Raw genomic sequence first — 17443 nt, 5'->3', positions numbered from 1 at the left:
ATGCAATGAGGTTATTTGTATAGGAGTGCGGCGCCACTCCATACAAATAATCCCTGTTTCTTCACTTACATGTTCTAGTTCTTATTGCGACACCCGAGCATTAGACGGGGGACGAAAGGTGAAAAAGCAATTAGTAGTCCATGGGTCATCTAGAGGCGTTAAAACAAGGTTTCATCCCGCGAGGCCGCATGTCTCACCCGCAGCTTCGCACATGTAGTGTAATGCTAGGCCATGAAGTGTGGGGAAAGACGCGGGAAGCATGATCCTTCTCCCGTGATCGTCACAGATCACAAATTGCTGCAGGAAATGTGACAGCGAGTATGCGCATCTTCAATGATGTGCTGAGCGTGGGTGTATTTGTGTCGATGGTGGTAACACTACATGCATTCTAGGTGCTAAGTCAATTGCAATCGAACATAGACTACAGTCGATATGGTGTATTACTAATCAGTATCATTCTTTTACGTTGATTTTCGAATTGAATCTAAGAGCTTAAGGTTGTTCGTAACTAAAAGCGGAGTCAGGTAGCTGTGTAGACGCCTGTCAGATGATGATCTCGGCGATACAGACTTTTATACCGTGGAAAGCATAATCACCATTTCCAATGCCTGCTTAGAAATTGCGCTAATGTATGATTTCTTATTCGTGTCTGTAGCCGTTGTCATCCCTCCATGTCAAGCTTTGTTCATACTTACTATCCTCACTCGTCCGTTAATGTTATAAATCCGTCGACTCGCCGTTCGACCACAACTACCAGCCAGCCTACACATCCTGATATATCCTAACAACAAACCATGGCCTTGACCACTCAACAGATTGCAGGCCTCCAGGTCTGCACACAGCTGTTTCCTTCATCCTCCAAAGCCTACGAAGACTGTCCGGACAGCAATCTTGTCGGACGTCACTTTGGGCATGTGCCGTTTATTGCGCTTCCCATCAACACGCTCTGGCAAAATGGTATCACGTTAAATGTTCGTTTCATGGGTACGGATGGCAGCACATTCGTCAGAGAAAAGGTCAAGCAGTATGCAAACACCTGGATGCGCTTCGCCAATATTAGACTCCGCTTCGTGAACGAAGGCCCCGCTCAAATTCGTATTAGCTTTAAACAGGGCAGCGGGTCCTGGTCCTGGGTGGGAACAGGCAATCTTAGAGTACCTGATAACCAAGCTACCATGAACTTTGGCTGGTTTGACAACAACACTCAGGACTACGAGTTTTCGCGGACTGTGATCCACGAGTTCGGCCATGCCCTCGGCTGTATCCACGAACACCAAAGTCCAGCCGCTAACATCCCTTGGGATGTTGAGCGTGTATACCAGTATTATTATAAAACCCAAGGATGGTCACGAGAACAGGTCGATGTGAATATCTTTCGACGGTACAGTGCGTCAACCACGCGTTACTCGGAGTTTGATACTTTGTCTATAATGCTTTACGCAATTCCCGCTGAGCTCACCACGAATGGTTTCTCCACCGACTAGAATTACGTCCTCTCTAGGATGGACCAAACCTTTATCGCTCGGGTATACCCGCGGAGCCGTGCAAACACCAGTCATTTCTCCATCTCCGACCTACGTGAACCACGCCCGCCAATCCCTTTCAACCAAGAGCAGGTTCTTCTAACTCCGCAGTATTCTTCGCCTCCCCGAGTTGCCATCGGACTCACTGCTCTCGATGTCAGTGCCAATCATGACTTGCGTATCTGTGCCTACGTCGACCGGCTTGCGGAAGATAGCTTTGTAGTTCACTTGGATTCCTGGGGTTCTACTGAGCTGCTCGCAGCCAGTGCCACATGGCTCGACGTCGCTGCAGATGATCCGCACTTTCAGGTCGGTAGCTTCGATACAATTGAGATCCAGTCATCAGAGCAGCCCGAGCAGGCAATTTCGAAACGCATCGACTTTGAACGCACCTTCGCAGACTCGCCCCCTATTGTCCTAGTTTGGTTAAATTCCGTCCATGCCAACAAAAGCCACAACACACGTGTCAAGGTGTACACATCGGACATTGATAAACAGGGCTTCACTATCCACGTGGACACATGGGGCGATTCCATCCTGTATTCAGGGGGGGCTTCCTGGATCGCCTACCCTGCTTCCAGGGCCGGTACGTTCTCTGGTGTAGTCGACATCGAAGGGGAGCCGGGCTTGCAGTGCAATGGTGATGTTTCCTTCCCTATCGCCTTTGCTGAGTCTCCTAATGTTCTGTTGGCGGTGAACTGGATCGACTTTGCTTGTCAAAAGGAGGTTGGGTTCAAGACGTTTGTTGATTGTGCATCAGATAAGGGATTTAAATGGCACTTCAATTTATCTGAAGGTAGCCATTGTTATGGAGCCGGCGTCTCATATCTGGCTCTTGTCTAACTTGTTCGTGCTGGTTGTTCGCTTTCGAAGAGATATGAGTTATTTTGGTCCTGTTTGCTACTTTTGTCCTGCTACTTTCACTTTTGCTACTATTATTTTTCTACTTTTGTTTTGCAACACGATCTATGAAATGATTTCTTCATGTACTGTAGTGGTCAATTGAAAACTCGGTTAGTGCGATATCAAAGTCAATACCTCAGTTACCTTATAAACCGTAATTTGGTTAGTATTCCGGAATTCGTCCGCCTTAGCTCTCTAATAGGTCGATAAATGAATCAAACAACGCGCGCCTTCCCCTACAAAGACAGTTTTGGAAACGAATCGTTTGATATGTTTCTCGAGGGGATCATTTGATTTGTTTCTCGAGGAGATCGTTTGGAAATGGGACGGGGGATGCATTTCTAGGGCCGTTTGATGCATTTCCCTGATGCATTAATCCGGACTTGGTGGAATAGAAGTATTTTTCCTAATAATTCGCACGAATTCCTTCGATGTAAGAATAAATAGGGAAAGCACTATAATCATTCATAGCTTGAGTGATAAATTCTAGGTTTTCTTAGCTGAACAACTTAGGTTCAGCTCTCCTATTTTCCGGTTTTTTTTTTGCACCTAAGAATTGTATGTACACACCTCGCATATGGCTGCTACTTTGGGAATTATGCATTCTAAATATGTCAAGAAAATAGTTAAGAAAGATCCATTTTTCAGATGCCTTTCTACGGGTGGATTCATTTCTTCGGGACTTGGTCTCCGACCCAAATGGTCACTTTGCACACACATTTCCCACAGTAAACATTACGTGGTAAAAAGGATGCAATTCTTGAGTTGTTTCCTGGCGGCACTAGAGACTGCCCCCCGTCGTCTAAAGCTCCGGCGCTGTGCTTGCTTGCTATAGGGCTTTGTCATAACAGTTGCGTCACTCGCCGCAGTACTCTCCGGAATTAATAGATAAATAAAGAAATTAACCTGTCATATATTTCTATAGCTGATAGGCTGCATACAATTGGTGGGTTAAACAAAAAAAATATTAACTGATGGGATCCCGCCTCGAGTGATCGACTGTGATGCTGAGCCGGAATCCCGCTAGTACAACGACGTTGACTACCGTATTGCCCAAATACAAGTACCACACTCAGGAAATAAAGCTCCGCAATTTGTGTGTCATGCCATGTGGCGGAGGATAATTTCTTTGAAGGGGTCGATTGAGCGATTTCAATTAGTCGGAAAATTGATTTATGTCTTTGTCAATGTTCCTTTATTATTCTCTGAGACTGATATACGACATTTTCTATGAATACGGGACATTTCCCCTTTAGCTATTCTTTATATGTTGATGGCGGTCTAAACTCATTGATATCACGAGGTGGGGACTCTGCGGGAATAGTCCAGGAGCGACGCCGGACGCGGATGTTCTACCTCAAACATACACCTTCGGTTACGATGAGATTGCCAGAGCAACGGTGCCCAAAGGTTTCTCGTGTTGTAAGGTTTCTAAATTAACGGACTTTTGCTTCTATTATGTGCGAGATCTGATTTATAAAGATATGCGCCGAGTATGCTGGCATTCAAAGCGTTTTCGAGAATAATTCAGCTAGAACTAGATAACCACATAGTCTTTTTTTTAAACCACAGGGTGGTTAAAGTCAAACCACACAAGGGCATTTTAAAAGACACCGCGGTTTAAGTTAACGGCAAAAGACTACAATGCCATAGAATCTTTTTATATATATCCACGACGCCACAACAAAGCGAATGCCACAATAGGCGAAATCTTTTGTATCCCCCGCCATCACTACTAGCAAGGTCTCTTAGAATTTGGGTCACGTGTAGATCGCACAAGGTGGAAAGGGTAGAGAATCCACCTTCACTCTCCTCTTCACTCTCCTCTATCTCTCTGATCCTCACGTGAGCCAAATTCTGAGCGACCTTGCTAGTAGTTGGACGTGAGTGATAATCCCAGACACGGATGATAATCCATGACGACGAGTGATCCATGAGGACAAGTGATACACCATGAAGCGCCCACTTCCCCGATCCCGACCGACACAACACCGCTTGCAGTCTATTTCCCCCAAAGATTCAATTGTACTGTTATTAAAACAGATAGTGTAAGGATTTGAGAACAACCAAGTTACACACTGCCGCACCGCAATATATAACGCCGATTCAATTCAAGCGAGCAGATAGATATCGGGGTGCGCCCAGCGGGCTGTTAACTTTCCTCCGGCGGGGCAGAAATTTTGAATAGTTGGGGGTGTGATGAAGATGACTGAATTGATGATTGAAGGGTGCGGGTCACGTCCCTGTTAAGTATATACAAGCTGGGTACGAACCCCTTTCATACTAGTGACTTGAGCATTACTCCAACAAGGAACTTATCATGTGTGATCATATCAAGTACTAGGAGCCTAGCTAAAGCCTAGTCATGCGAGATGCTCCATTACCACCGCCACCGCCACCAGCGATGGGGTGCCAAATGTGGGGTTCCCGCGGGGGGGGGGGGGGCTGTTCACTTATAAAATAACACGCCGATGAAACAAGTCGATCGATCACCCTGCCTGGTCATGCTGACATCCCCACCCGCGCGGCGTTGCGGTGTCTTTGCCTGACTTCCGGCCGTATATAATACAAATTCGCAGCCCTAGCTAGCTGCCCGTGGATGATACGGCCGGCCATGGGCTTCCGGATGTGTCAACTGCAACAGTGAATGAAGAGCTGGTTATCCTTTGTTAATCCCGTGTATAAGGAACTCTGGTGGTGTTTTCTATGTGTGGAGTGATTCTTTCGGTGGCCGGAGGGGGAAAAGAAAGAATTGGAGCAAGACAGACAGAATAGGGGGCGGGGGACTACAGTTGGGCATGCATACATGTCTCGTGGATACTTAGAAGTGCGATGGGCAATGTTATTCTTGGTATACAGTAATATGTGGCTACGTACTGAACGTACATTGCTCTTGCCATATCGGCTGCATATGATGCTAGCCGTTCTATTTTATAACCGGTCATCCCGATCGAGCAGCAAAATATATACGTTCTTGAACAATTCTGTTTCAATTTTCTTAGAACTATCCATAATATAATAACCATAGGTGGAGTCGAAGCCATCCCCCCCCCACCCGCGGGGTGTTCGGCCGACAAACACACACCACACACCCCCACTATGAAGTCGTTGGATATTAGCATCAAAACCATCCATACCTGCCTAATCTCACTGAACGAGCATCCATAATGTAATTCGGACCTATCAATCATATAACCATAAATTAATGAGATAAACAACAAAAACAAAAAACATATATCATACATAACCCTAACCCTGACCGGCGGAGTTTCAAATATGGTAGCGGGTGCTCCCCGCCGCCGCCGCCGCTCGCAAATAATTGGATAAGTAGCTAACCATAAGAATCGAGGGTTTATGACAATACATGGGTTTAGGATATTGGCAATTTCCAAGTGCGCCCTCCTCTCGGGTTTGCGGGGGAAGGAGAAACATCCCAATGTATTGTCTTGTTTTGTATTGTGTCGGTAATAGGGGTCGCGGGGGGGGGGGGGGATATCGAAGGCCTTTTTAAACCCTGGAGAAGAGTGGATGGAGAGAGGCAGGATCGATGGATATACACGCATTGAATAGTCTTTACCTTTCCCCATTATCAGAGTACTACTAGTACTGGAGGGAAAGAAATGAATCCAGCACGTAGATCAACCTCCCTACCACTACTACTCAAAGCTTAAGAATAATAATATCCCATTAATCACAAAACATACGTAACATTTCCGCCAATATAAACAAATACCCCAAAAAGAACATTCAACAGTGCCCATGAACAAACACCACTACAAAAACCTAACCCTCCACTACTACCTCTCCCGCCTGCGTCTCCCCCGTCTTCGCCGCCTTCCCCCCCACCGCCGGCGCTCTCAACTGCAAATACCCCTCCACCGCCGTATACGGCCCCCCCTCAAACCTCGGCCTCCCATCCGTCTTCTCAATCCCCAGCGGCAAAAACCCCTCCCCCCCCCCGTCCCCTGCACATACGGCTGCAACCACGCCCACTCCGCCACCCCCACCGGCACGCCCACTCCAGCGCCGGGCACCACCGCCCCCTTCTTCGCCAAATCATACCCCGCCGCCAGCGCATGGCTCTCATTCCCCGTCCACGGCGGCACATCGCCCGTCAGCAGCACCGGGCCAACCCTAAAGAACGCCGTCATCTTGTCCATCGCGCCCTGCCACGTCCACGGCGGCAGCACCAGCGCCGCCGGCGGCAGGAACGAGCTGTAGGCGTGCACGGGCGCGAAGGGGTCCACGATGGCGCCAAAGATGCTCATGTTTGCGATGCGCAGCGTGTCGATGTCTGCGGCGGTGGCCGTGGATGGGTCGGGCCAGAAGGGGGCGAAGGAGGGGTATGCGGTGCTGTCGATGTCGACGACGGCCTTTCCACCGGCGCCGAAGAAGGAGTGGACGGCGGAGAGGTCGAGTGTGAGGCGGCTGGGGGGCGGTGTTGGCGGTGTTGGCGCGGAGGGGAGGAAGTATCCGACGAGGCCGTCGTACGACCGGTTTGCGTCCCCGAGCTTGACGGGGAAGGTGTATGTCTTTCTGCCTGGGTCCTTGGGGTCCGTGAGGAGGTACCGCTCGGGGAGGAGGTTGTTGTTGAGCGTGGACTGCTGCGTGAGCGCGTCCGTGGTAAGCTCGAGCGACCACCCCATCGCCGTCAGCGCCAGGGGCTTGCCGACAATGGCAGTGAGGAACTCTGCGTATGCCGTTGGGGCAGCGGGCGCTTTCGACAGCGCCTCTGAGATCATGACCATGAACGACTCCAGCCACTCCTGGTCGCTCTGTATCTGCGCCGCCAACTGGTCGAGTCTCTCGTCTGCCGCCGTCGGCGGCGGAAACGGTAGCCACTTTGGCGACGGATTCCCTGTGTCCTGCCCGCCCAGGCGCACCTCGGTGTAGAACGTGCCGGCGGTGGTAAACAGCTGGATTCCGCGGTCGGGGTAGTTGATGACGATCCATCCCCAGATGGGGTTCTCCCACTCTGCGGCCGGCCGCCAGTTTGTCCCCGCCTCGTTCTCCATGAGGAACCACGACGACAGGCGCGCGGGCTGGTTAATTGCCGGCGGCAGCTGAATGTACTCGCACACCCCCGCCGCCTCCTGCGTGATCCCGTTCGCAGTGCCATCGGGTAGCATGGCAGGTGCATAGAAGTCGCTGATGGCCGGGTAGAGCGGGGGCGGCGTCTGTTGGGACGGGTCGATGGCGCTGATGGCCTGTCCGAAGCGGTCGATGATGTTGAGCTTTGTAAACCGCATCTGGCCGTGCGTGACGGGCTTGAACGCGCAGTGCGTGGAGCCCAGAAACTGCACGAGACTGCCGTACGGTGTTAGGTCTGTGTTTTTCCCAATCTGCGACATCATGGCGGGCGTGAAGCCGATTTTCGTCGCGGCCTTCACCGCCTCCGCGAGTGGCGTGGGCGCCGCTTTGGGCCGCCGGACAAGCGGCTTGATGTGTGTGCCCTGCACCAGCGTCAGAAGGTGATCCGTCAGCCCCGACAGCGGTGCTGATAGGAACGGCAGCTCCCACAGAGTATCGAGTAACTTCTTCTGTTCCGGCGGCTTGATGACTTTGTTGAGGATGTGGTGCGGCGTCGACTTGAACAGCTGCTCGAGCTTCTCCACCAGCGAGAAGTTTGGCTGCGGGAGGATCAGGACGCGGCCGGAGAGCGTGCGCTTATCGTCCAGCTGCTTACCCTTGGGATTGGTCTTGGTGTTGGTGTCGTAGTTGTACAGCGGCATGTAGTCATCCGAGATGGCCCAGCGGAGCTGCGCGTGTGTGGCGCCGCGGCTGGTCTTTTCCTCGAGCGCCCACCCGTCGTACGGGATGTGCGTGTACTCGACCTCCCACTCGAGGAAAAGCGGGAACCAGGGCTGCGTGCTGTTCCAGCGGTCGCGCCAGGGCTCGGGGGCGGCGGGGCGGCGCTGCTAGGTTTCGTGGCGGGGCCAGTGTCGTGGAAGAGTGGGTAGCACTCGGTGCTGACTGGGAGTGGGGGAGTGTCGCAGCCGTGCAGGAGGAGGAACTCGTTGAGGAGAGCGGCGGCGGTGGTTGTAAGCTCCGCGGTTGGCATCTTGCTGGCCACCATCGTGGAGAAGTCGGCCCAGCCGGCGGGTTGCGAGGGCGGCGATGGGACGGTGGTTACTACCTCGGACTGGAGACGGACGACGAGCTTCTTGAGGTAGTCTACGGGCCACCCGCTCTCGATCCCGCCGACGATGAGTGTTGGGTCCCGCGTCTGGAAGGCCGGCGGCGTTGCGGCGGCCTTCACCTTCAGTGGGCTTAGGTGTGTCGTTGCAGTGTTGATGTTCTGCTGAAATGTATTCATCTGGCCCTCGAGCTTACTGATATCATTACTGAGATCCCCTGCCCTCTTCGTATACTCCGGCTGGTTTGCCCTCTTGTCAGCCTTCACGAGCCCCACATACTCCCACCACACCCCAAACAGCTCCCACCGCTTCCTCTCCACCGCCATGGCCGCCATATCATACGCATAGCTATTCTGGTTCAGCGTCCTCAACGTATCAATATTATCCTGTGTCGGGACCATTGGCGATGCGCTGTCCCCACCCGCCGGCGCCCCACCATTTGCCGCAACAGCAAAATGGTACTGCGTCCCCGTCTTTGTCCGCACATAGTTACCGGCACTCAACTCGTCCGCCGCCTGGCGGACATCATCAACGCTGTCGCTCTGCGCCAGCAGCAGCGCCTGCAGCCTAAACAGGTGATTCTCGAGCTCCTTGACGTCATGCGTCGCCGCCGCGTCGTCCTTGTGCGCGGCAACATATGCTAGCAGAGCGTCCAGCGGGGTTGTGCCCACTGCGACGGGCATGTCCCCCGCCAACAACATCCCCTGGTCGTCCGCGGGGGTGTTTGTTGGCCGCCCCGCGTGATCCCACTCGACATCATAGATGGCGCCATGGCACAGCAGGCGTGTCCCCGCCGTGTTCTTCTCATCCATGAACGCCGTCACATCGGGTGTCCCCGCCATCGCCGGCGGGAACACCATATTCAGCGCCTCCAGCACCGCGGTGTGGTTCGGCGGCGTCGTCGCCGCAGGGTCAACATAGAACAGGTCCTGCGTCGGATCCGAGTGCCAGCCGAGGACATAGTAACTCGCGGTGACGTTCTCCGCCTTCTGGGTGTTCCCGTACGCATCGACGTAGTCGAACCCGTCACACATGCTAAACACATTCCCGTTATGGGGCTGGAAGTCTGCAAAGAGGTGGTTGGCGCTGTTGACGAGACACAGCGGCACGCGGGAGGCATCGGGGTCCTCTTTCCACCCGGAGGCGTCGGCGCGGTAGCCGATGAAGACTTCGGCCTGGGTGCTGATGTCGGGGTCGGTGTTGGCGCCGCCGGGGTCGATGAATGGGCTGACGTCGGTCTGCAGGTCGACGGTGGCGTCGAGGTCGTCGATGAGGCGCTTGCGGTCGCTCTCGATCACCCAGGCTTGCAGGAGGGGGAGTTGGGTCTGGGCGGTGGTGGGCAGGATGGTGGTTGCGTCGGTGATGACACGGACGACGAGCCAGCGGACGGGGGCGGAGATGAATGATGGAGCGGAGTTGTCGACGGGCGGGGTGGGAGTCGGCGTGGGCGAGGGCGTGGGCGAGGGCGAGGGCGGCGACGGGGGATTCCTAGTAGACGCCGACCCAGCACGGTAGACCCGCGGGATCAGCCAAGTGAGATACACACCGACGCGGTTCTCGCGGATTGTGTTGGCGCCGAGGTCATAGAGGCGAGGGTTGCGCCCGTTGACGCCGGCGGTGTGCAGGTCGGTGAAGGGGACGATGTCCGGCTGTAGGACGTCAGCGCTGAGGCGCAGGAAGGTGTAGTTTGGCTGGGTGATGGGGGCGATGAGGGAGGGGTGGTTCTCGATTGGGTAGCTGATTATGGAGTTGAGCGCGAAGGCGTCTACTTTGAGCGGGATGAGGACGGTGGGTTGGGGTGGGGGGGGTGATGCCGAGCGCGGAGGTGGGGCGGCCATGGCGGCGGCGGGCGGCGAGGTGGTGCGGCGAAAATGAAGGAGCTAAGAGGGAGGTGGATTGGTTGTTTGATAGTGGGGGAAAGTCTCAATCTCGTTCAGTGCACCCCCAGCGTTGGCATTAACGTAGTGGGCAGAGGATAGGACAGGAATTGAAACTAGTCTCATTCTCAGTTCAAGACTCGAGGGGGATATACAACATACCGGTACACGGCGGGGGGGAGAGGAGGAGGGACCAGAGGCACGCCAATGATCATTCATCCGTCTGTCCCCCCACCCGTCCCACCCCCCGCACCAGTCCTCGTGCTCTAGAGCTAACTGCAGCCACAACCACCACGGGAAAGTGCTAAAGATTACACATTGGCGCATACGCAATCATGCCACAGCTAAAGTGTCTACATGTAGGTACTCTACCTACACCGGACATCTAGCTCCATGCCTGCTGGCATGCCTGCCACGCCACGGGACCGATAACTAATCCGCCTCCAGCCCCGCTCTCGCTTCGAAGAACGGCTGGGCTGGGCTTCAGGGCAACGAACCACTCGTACGATAATGTCGGAAATGCCGCGTAGCGTGTGCAAGCTGAGGAGTATGTAGTTACCTACATGTAGTAGTAGTAGCACAGGTACGTACATACTCTATGCTGGCTTCCACCGTTTGGTAGCGGCGGTTGCACCAGGGCATCACCGCGCGAATTCCACGTAGGTTTGTTCCATGGCTTAAGCCACCGGCGGTTCGGAACCCCTGGCGGTGGTGGAGGGTGGTGGCTTGTGACCTGGAGTGTGGGGCAGTGGACCCTGCAGCGATGGTGGGGTGGATCCTGCAGAAGAGAGATGTGGGATGGGATGGACCCGTGTGGTGGGGCATGGTGATACAAGATGCACTCCATCCATGCTGCATGTCATGCCGGGACATACAGATGTCTCACATTGATCTGGATCTTCAGCTGCCAAGATGGAGAAACCAAGTTAGTGATCACAGTCTGTCAAATTCGCGACCTGGACCGTGCACCACTTAGTACTCTAGGGCAATTGTCTTGCTTTTTACGGCTGGCAACAAGCGCAGAGCCAATCAAGAACTTACAACAATTACCAGAACTAGGCTAGTGACAGCTAAAAGAGGTAGAGTATATGCAAGTAGGTCGCGAATTTGACAAGATTCATCCGTTCAAGGGATAGTGAGACTAAAGTTGTTCAACATATACAGATCTCGCAGCTTGGCTGTTCCTTGCCACACTTGGAGTCCTTGTTCAGAACCGTCATGCAAGTGGCAGTATTCGCCGTGAAGAGACGGTGAAAGGCTGTAACTGTGTTCCATACTCTATGTGGACACTGGACACCTTTCTCTCGAGGATCTAGCTCAATGATCGAACATGACAACTACATGTATCGATCCTGTCTCTTTGAAATATAGAGAACCTCCTCCTTCCACGCACCTTCCTCTCTCCTCGACCCTCACTCCTCACTGGCACAACCATCATCACCTTAATTCCCCAAACACCAGATCCGAGCCCCACCGCACAACAGAAATGTTCACGAACGCAATGACCGCCGTCGCCGCGATCCAAAACCCCCTTGTGCCAGACACCGACCTCAACGGGGCGGAAACCTGGCTCTTCTACATGACCAACAACAACAACTTCGCTATGCAGCGGCGCTTATCCGGGTCCCAAGACCCAAATGTTCCCATCGACATCCCCACCGGCGTCCTCTGCAACCCCTCCACTTTATGCGCCCTCCGCTACAAAAATGCCGTAAGTCACTTCACCCCCCCCCCCCTCCGGGGGGCTCTCACGCCCTCACCCTAATACACTTCACCGCTAACAAAATAACAAATATCTCTAGGTCGAGGCCTACGGAATGGTCGCAGGTAAAGACCCGGAGTACAACCTAATCTATATGCTCTACGCTATCTCACCGTTCTACCGCTGCCTCGGCTACTCAACCTATATGCCCGTCAACGCCGCCTGCGGTGACGGTAAGGAGCTAGGCTGGATCTACTGCTTGAAGTAACGTTCCCACACACACACACACCCCTCTCCCTCTGCCACCGCATTCAAACTGACGCGACGCAGCAACGACAAGCAGCAGCCGACATTGTATGAGCTACCACTCACCGGCGGGCCCACACCACAGATAATGGGCCTCCCGCGCCCTCTGGTTACTTCGTACCTTGCGGCGTGCTACGAGCCACACCTCCAAACGCGCTACGTCTTCTACCAGGGCCTAACAAACGATCAGTCCTCGCAGATCATCCACTGCTTCCAAGCCGACAGCTCTACCGGTGCGTTCCCCACCTCCCCCTCGTCCTCTCCCCTAACCCCCCCCCCAAAAAAAAACGAAAAGGGAGGAGGAAGGAAACCCGCATCGCTAATACCCCCGCGTGAGCACTAGACCAGCCGGTCGACAGCACCTACGACATCAAGACGGACAACAGCCCGCTAGCCTGCTGCGTGATCCCCCGCGCCTCCGGCGCCGGGAACCTAGTAGTGCTATACTTCACGCAGAACGGCGGCACCTTGCGGCGCTCCACGTACGATCCGGCGACTAACAAGTGGACGGCGAGTAGTGGTTCGGCAATGTCGCAGGCGCCACTGGTCGACCAGGCGTCGCAGCTCACAGTCATGCCGGATATGACGATGAAGAAGATTAGAGTCTTTTTCGTCCAGAAGACTAACCCGACGGGTGGGTTTACGCTTTGGGAGGACGATTATGTGCAGGCGGATTAATTTAGACCGGGGTGTGTGCTCGTGGCGCGAGACGGCGAGGGGCGGGAAGGGGGCGGGGGGTGCGGGTGAGGGGTGTGGAGTCTGGAAAGGATGGCGACCCGCCAGATTGCCCCAGAACCGCCGGCAATAGTATGCATGTGTTTTATTTATCTATGTATATATATCAATGGGAACGGAAATTATGAGGAAAATGTCCCCCGGGAATCCGCAGTGTCTGGTCAAAATAGTAAATAATATGATAACCCCTCCCCCCCCCGGGGGAAGCTTTTGCAAACCTCGGCCGTGGGGGCTTCTTTCCCGGGTCGGGTCGGATCTGGTCTTCTTGAATCTTGTCTGTCCTTGGCAGAACAATTTGGGTGCAAATATATAGACAAAAACCTCACGGCATCCCTCTGCGCGCATGATCGAGCAAAAAAAGCAAGCATATCAGCTGATATTGCAAAAGCCCCAAGAGCCACCACATGAATTGCCATTTTCCACATAACCAATAACTCCATATTAAGAAATCTCGCCCACATATACAAGGCCGGCCGGCACAAATTCTCGCCATAGGCTCTCTCCCGCGGTGAAATCAATCAGGTCAATTATCAATTATCAATCGCCACCAATCACTCAATTCACCAAGTCACAGCCACAGTCACAGTCCTCCCCGCCCCTCCTACCGCCCCCCGACTGAAAAATAACCAACATTCAAATCGCGATAGCAGACATCCGCACGATAATCAATCACCTATCCAAGTAGTTTCATCCCCTTCCGGAACCTTCAGAACCTCCAAAAAGCCAATGTAACCCCAACACTAACATACCGCCAACCAGCTATAAGTACTTTACGTACGTGCAGTCGGTTATATTGTACTCCGCACTCACTCACACACTCGCTCATGTAGCCAGCTGACTGGCTGGAACCTAGATCATAGCCTCCCTCCCACGCGCAACGCAGGCGGTGTGGAGTGCCCGGTGGTGCGGCATGTATTCGGCGGGGGACCAGGGGAGGGTGGTCGGCCGGTGCGGGTTAGCTTATACACTCGGATCCGCTGTGTTCTGGTGGTTCGTGTTGCTGGTGGGAGATGATGGGTGCTGGCGGGAGCGGGGTATGATGGGTGCTGGTTGGGGCGGGGACGGGAGCGGGAGCGGGAGCGGGTATCGAGGAAAGAGGCAGAGTAGTAATACTGAGGGCTAGATTCAGCGGTTTAAAGGGGGTCTTTCTAGACTGTATTTTACCGGCTCCTCTGGTGAATAGACGTGACGCCCGCCGGCCCTTGTACATATGTAGCTGCGCATATCATGGGGAATTCTGTGCTTGAGATATAAACAGCACAGCGCGGCAGAGCAATATTTATATTGAATTCTTTCCGCGTGTCCTGCCTCCTGGCTTAGCGAAGTCGGTTCAGTAGGCAGGCGGGTAGGGAGGTTGGTAGGTAGGTGGGGCTCACAGCTGAAGCTCAACCGTCAACCTCTTGAGCACGCGGGCTTGCGGGGATTTAATTAAGGCTCCAGCGCGCACGTTAGCGAGCTGGCGCAGCACACACGCATGAGAATGTATTGTTTCAGTCCCATAGAACAAAATACGATTGAACTGCGTATAGGTTTCGCTTTTTAATGTAATCTGCAACCTATACCATGATTAGAGGGAGAAGGGGTTGTCCGATTACTGGCTGCACCGAGCGCAGGGATAGAAAGACCCCAACTTTGTATCCGGCGTCTGGCCAAAAGATACAACTGTGGTATGTAGCAATAAGTCGATGTAATTAAACATACTAAAACTATGCGTGCAAAAATTCTGTAAAGGGATGAAACATACTTAGACTGCTTTTGTAAAGAAATTCCTCATGCGGGGTTGGCACATATTTTAGATATTCCAAATACGGCAAGTGTAGATATCCAAACTCTCAAATCTTTTTTCTAGGTGGTTGCTTTGTTCTTTCATTTGAAAACACATAACAGTTACAATAAGGAATCTAAATCATTCAAACCAAATGGAATGTGTTGACAAGATAGAGATCACCTCATCAGGTTTATAGAACAAACAGATAATGGTTGTTGCTGCTAGAAAATTCACTGTGAGAAGTTGTACTTTTATTTTGTATGGAGATGATGGTTGCCACTTACACTGATGGACAGTGTGGGGATAAAGAAAAATAATAAAAATACCTGCCTAACCTATTTTGGTAAATCTCTGATAGGCGTGCGGTTGCTCGGAGTGTCGGAGAGCAAACAGCGTTGCTGGACTACGAGCGGATGGACGGACGAGCGGACAGTGGACAGCGCTGCTTGACAACGAGCAGTGTCACGCAATAAGTAGTTAAAATAATAGAATAATTAAGTACATGTGCTCACTCAAAGTCCACTTGGAGTAACCTGCCGGTAATATCAGAAATAAATTCATTTAATCTAGAAATTTCATTCTCAAATTCAGTGATTCTCTTCTTGAATTCCCACAGAATATTGCATTGTCAGCTTCTACCATTACGTAAACAGTTGTTACAGCAAGAAATAACTCTGCCTATCTAATCTAGCTTCTGAACACAGTAGGCCCAACCGGCATGTTTACAAGTATCGAATATAGGTATGTTGATTCTAATTAAATTTTGGAGATTACGTTTACGAAAGGTTTATCAAGGCAGTCAGCAGAATGTTTGGCGATAAATTTATCATATAGAGAAACACCATTGGCAACAGGATAGGCAGAAGTACGATTAGGAGTAGGAGTAGACATGTTGAGAATCCGTAGGTATTATATTATAAGAAAAGGGAGAAGGGAACTATAAATAATTGGGTGCCTAGATCTTCGAACCCAGTATAAAATTTGATCCTGATATACCAGTCGTGGTGGAGAGCGGAAGGAGAATACTCAGCGGATTGAAGAACGGAAGGACCGCACTCTTGCTACTGCCACTCGTGGTGTTGACAACGTGGGCGTGGCGGTGCTTCAATATCAACCCATCACGATCTGTATACAGTCGACCTATCACTACCGTGTCTTCGTACTTACCCACAACCCCCGGTACATCTTGTACGGATCGAGTGATATTACATGATTCAGTCCCCTGCCCGAGCAAGAATGAATCTAAAACTCGGAGAATATATATGCCAGCACCTAAGCTCGCTCCATTGTAGCGCATGTGTTACAGCTGTACTTGTTATTCGACTCGTTAGTGGCGATCAAATGCCACTGGTCAGGGATTCCCGTGGGGTTGGTGCTTTGGGGGTGATTAGGTTATTGCAGTACCACATTGTCGCTTGCATCGAGAGTTGCAATGAGGATCATAGTTCGTCAAATTAAGGTTCGACGTCCATGCATGTATCATGCCCATTCAATGGGGATATGTGTATGTACTCGCATCTTCCTGACGTTTTCGAACTGAGCAACTATTGCTTACACCAAAAATAATTAGCTTGGCGTATTTTTGTATGGTATGCAATATTGGTCGCGTCCACAACCGTTAGGAAAATATGAGTACATGTATGTGAACATGAGAATATGTATAGATTGAAAGTTTCCGGTAGTGTTTCGGCCGCGCAGAACGGATACATCTTGGAATTAAGTACAGCAAAACCTTTCATAATTACACCGCCGTGGTGGCCAGGTTTTGCTGGGATCATCAGAGGGATGGGATTTAGAGAGAGACAACTGTTAGCAAACTATAGGTATCGTTCCCCCCAACCGCTGGAAGTTTGGTAGCGGCGGAACTTCGACAGTGTGGAATTATGCCTACCAAGTAACCCTAACCCTGGGAACACCCATGGCTCGGATTCTGAGAATATATGAAACGAGTCAGTCCATCTGTCCAAGGCCTCGAGCCAGACTGTACGAACAGACTATCACACCCCTTCCGTCGTCGCAGGATGTTCAGGGCGCGCGGAACAAGGACACCTAAAACTACTTCTTGGAATACCAACTAGCCAGAGGTCTAGAGTTAGGACGATGGATCGATGGGGAGATCTTGGCATAGTAGCTAGCTATAGCTACGTCCCTGCAGATATGCAGTTTCCACAGGCACCTATAACTCGCCCTTTAATTCTTTGCACTTGCTCATGGCGCAGACGCGAAACACCCCAATTTGGCGCTTAAACTCGCGTGTGGTGAACATTAAAACCGAGCGAGATCTAGTCACGACCGATATATAGATCCCAATATAACTCTATGGTCTTCCTAGTGTACATATGTGGGCGCATTGCCATTCCCCTCACATCTACAATCCCGCTGGCGGTTAGCTAGCCTATATATACATATCGCCCGCTTTCAACGGGGCTACGCACGGATCTTTGGGTGTTTCTCATATATCGGCCGCCCAGTCGTTGCCTGCGCGGCCTTCT

The 17443-nt window shown here is 52.1% G+C and overlaps 4 protein-coding genes across 4 annotated transcripts; 3 read left to right on the top strand and 1 right to left on the bottom strand.

Moving 5' to 3' along the window:
- Positions 1-794: 794 nt before the first annotated feature.
- LAJ45_07771 (uncharacterized protein) lies at positions 795-1484 on the top strand (the record flags this gene model as incomplete). The annotated part of the gene is made up of 1 exon (XM_046117326.1): positions 795-1484. One exon carries the CDS (start codon positions 795-797, stop codon positions 1482-1484), a length of 690 nt encoding a protein of 229 aa, XP_045969622.1.
- Positions 1485-1502: 18 nt separating this feature from the next.
- LAJ45_07770 (uncharacterized protein) lies at positions 1503-2366 on the top strand (the record flags this gene model as incomplete). The annotated part of the gene is made up of 1 exon (XM_046117325.1): positions 1503-2366. The coding sequence occupies one exon, from the start codon at positions 1503-1505 to the stop codon at positions 2364-2366; it is 864 nt and encodes a 287-aa protein (XP_045969621.1).
- A 3917-nt stretch (positions 2367-6283) lies between these two features.
- On the bottom strand, positions 6284-10401 carry LAJ45_07769 (uncharacterized protein; the record flags this gene model as incomplete). Its single annotated transcript, XM_046117324.1, has 2 exons — positions 6284-8344; positions 8401-10401. 2 exons carry the CDS (start codon positions 10399-10401, stop codon positions 6284-6286), a joined length of 4062 nt encoding a protein of 1353 aa, XP_045969620.1.
- Positions 10402-11926: 1525 nt separating this feature from the next.
- LAJ45_07768 (uncharacterized protein) lies at positions 11927-13126 on the top strand (the record flags this gene model as incomplete). Its single annotated transcript, XM_046117323.1, has 4 exons — positions 11927-12151; positions 12243-12406; positions 12473-12681; positions 12792-13126. The coding sequence occupies 4 exons, from the start codon at positions 11927-11929 to the stop codon at positions 13124-13126; spliced, it is 933 nt and encodes a 310-aa protein (XP_045969619.1).
- Between the last annotated feature and the right edge of the window lie 4317 nt (positions 13127-17443).

Source organism: Morchella importuna (assembly GCF_003444635.1).
Source record: "Morchella importuna strain M04M26 chromosome Unknown Morimp01GS025, whole genome shotgun sequence".
NCBI lineage: Eukaryota > Fungi > Ascomycota > Pezizomycetes > Pezizales > Morchellaceae > Morchella > Morchella importuna.
The sequence above is the reverse complement of the archived record's forward strand: the minus strand, read 5'-3'. Positions and strand labels throughout refer to the sequence as shown.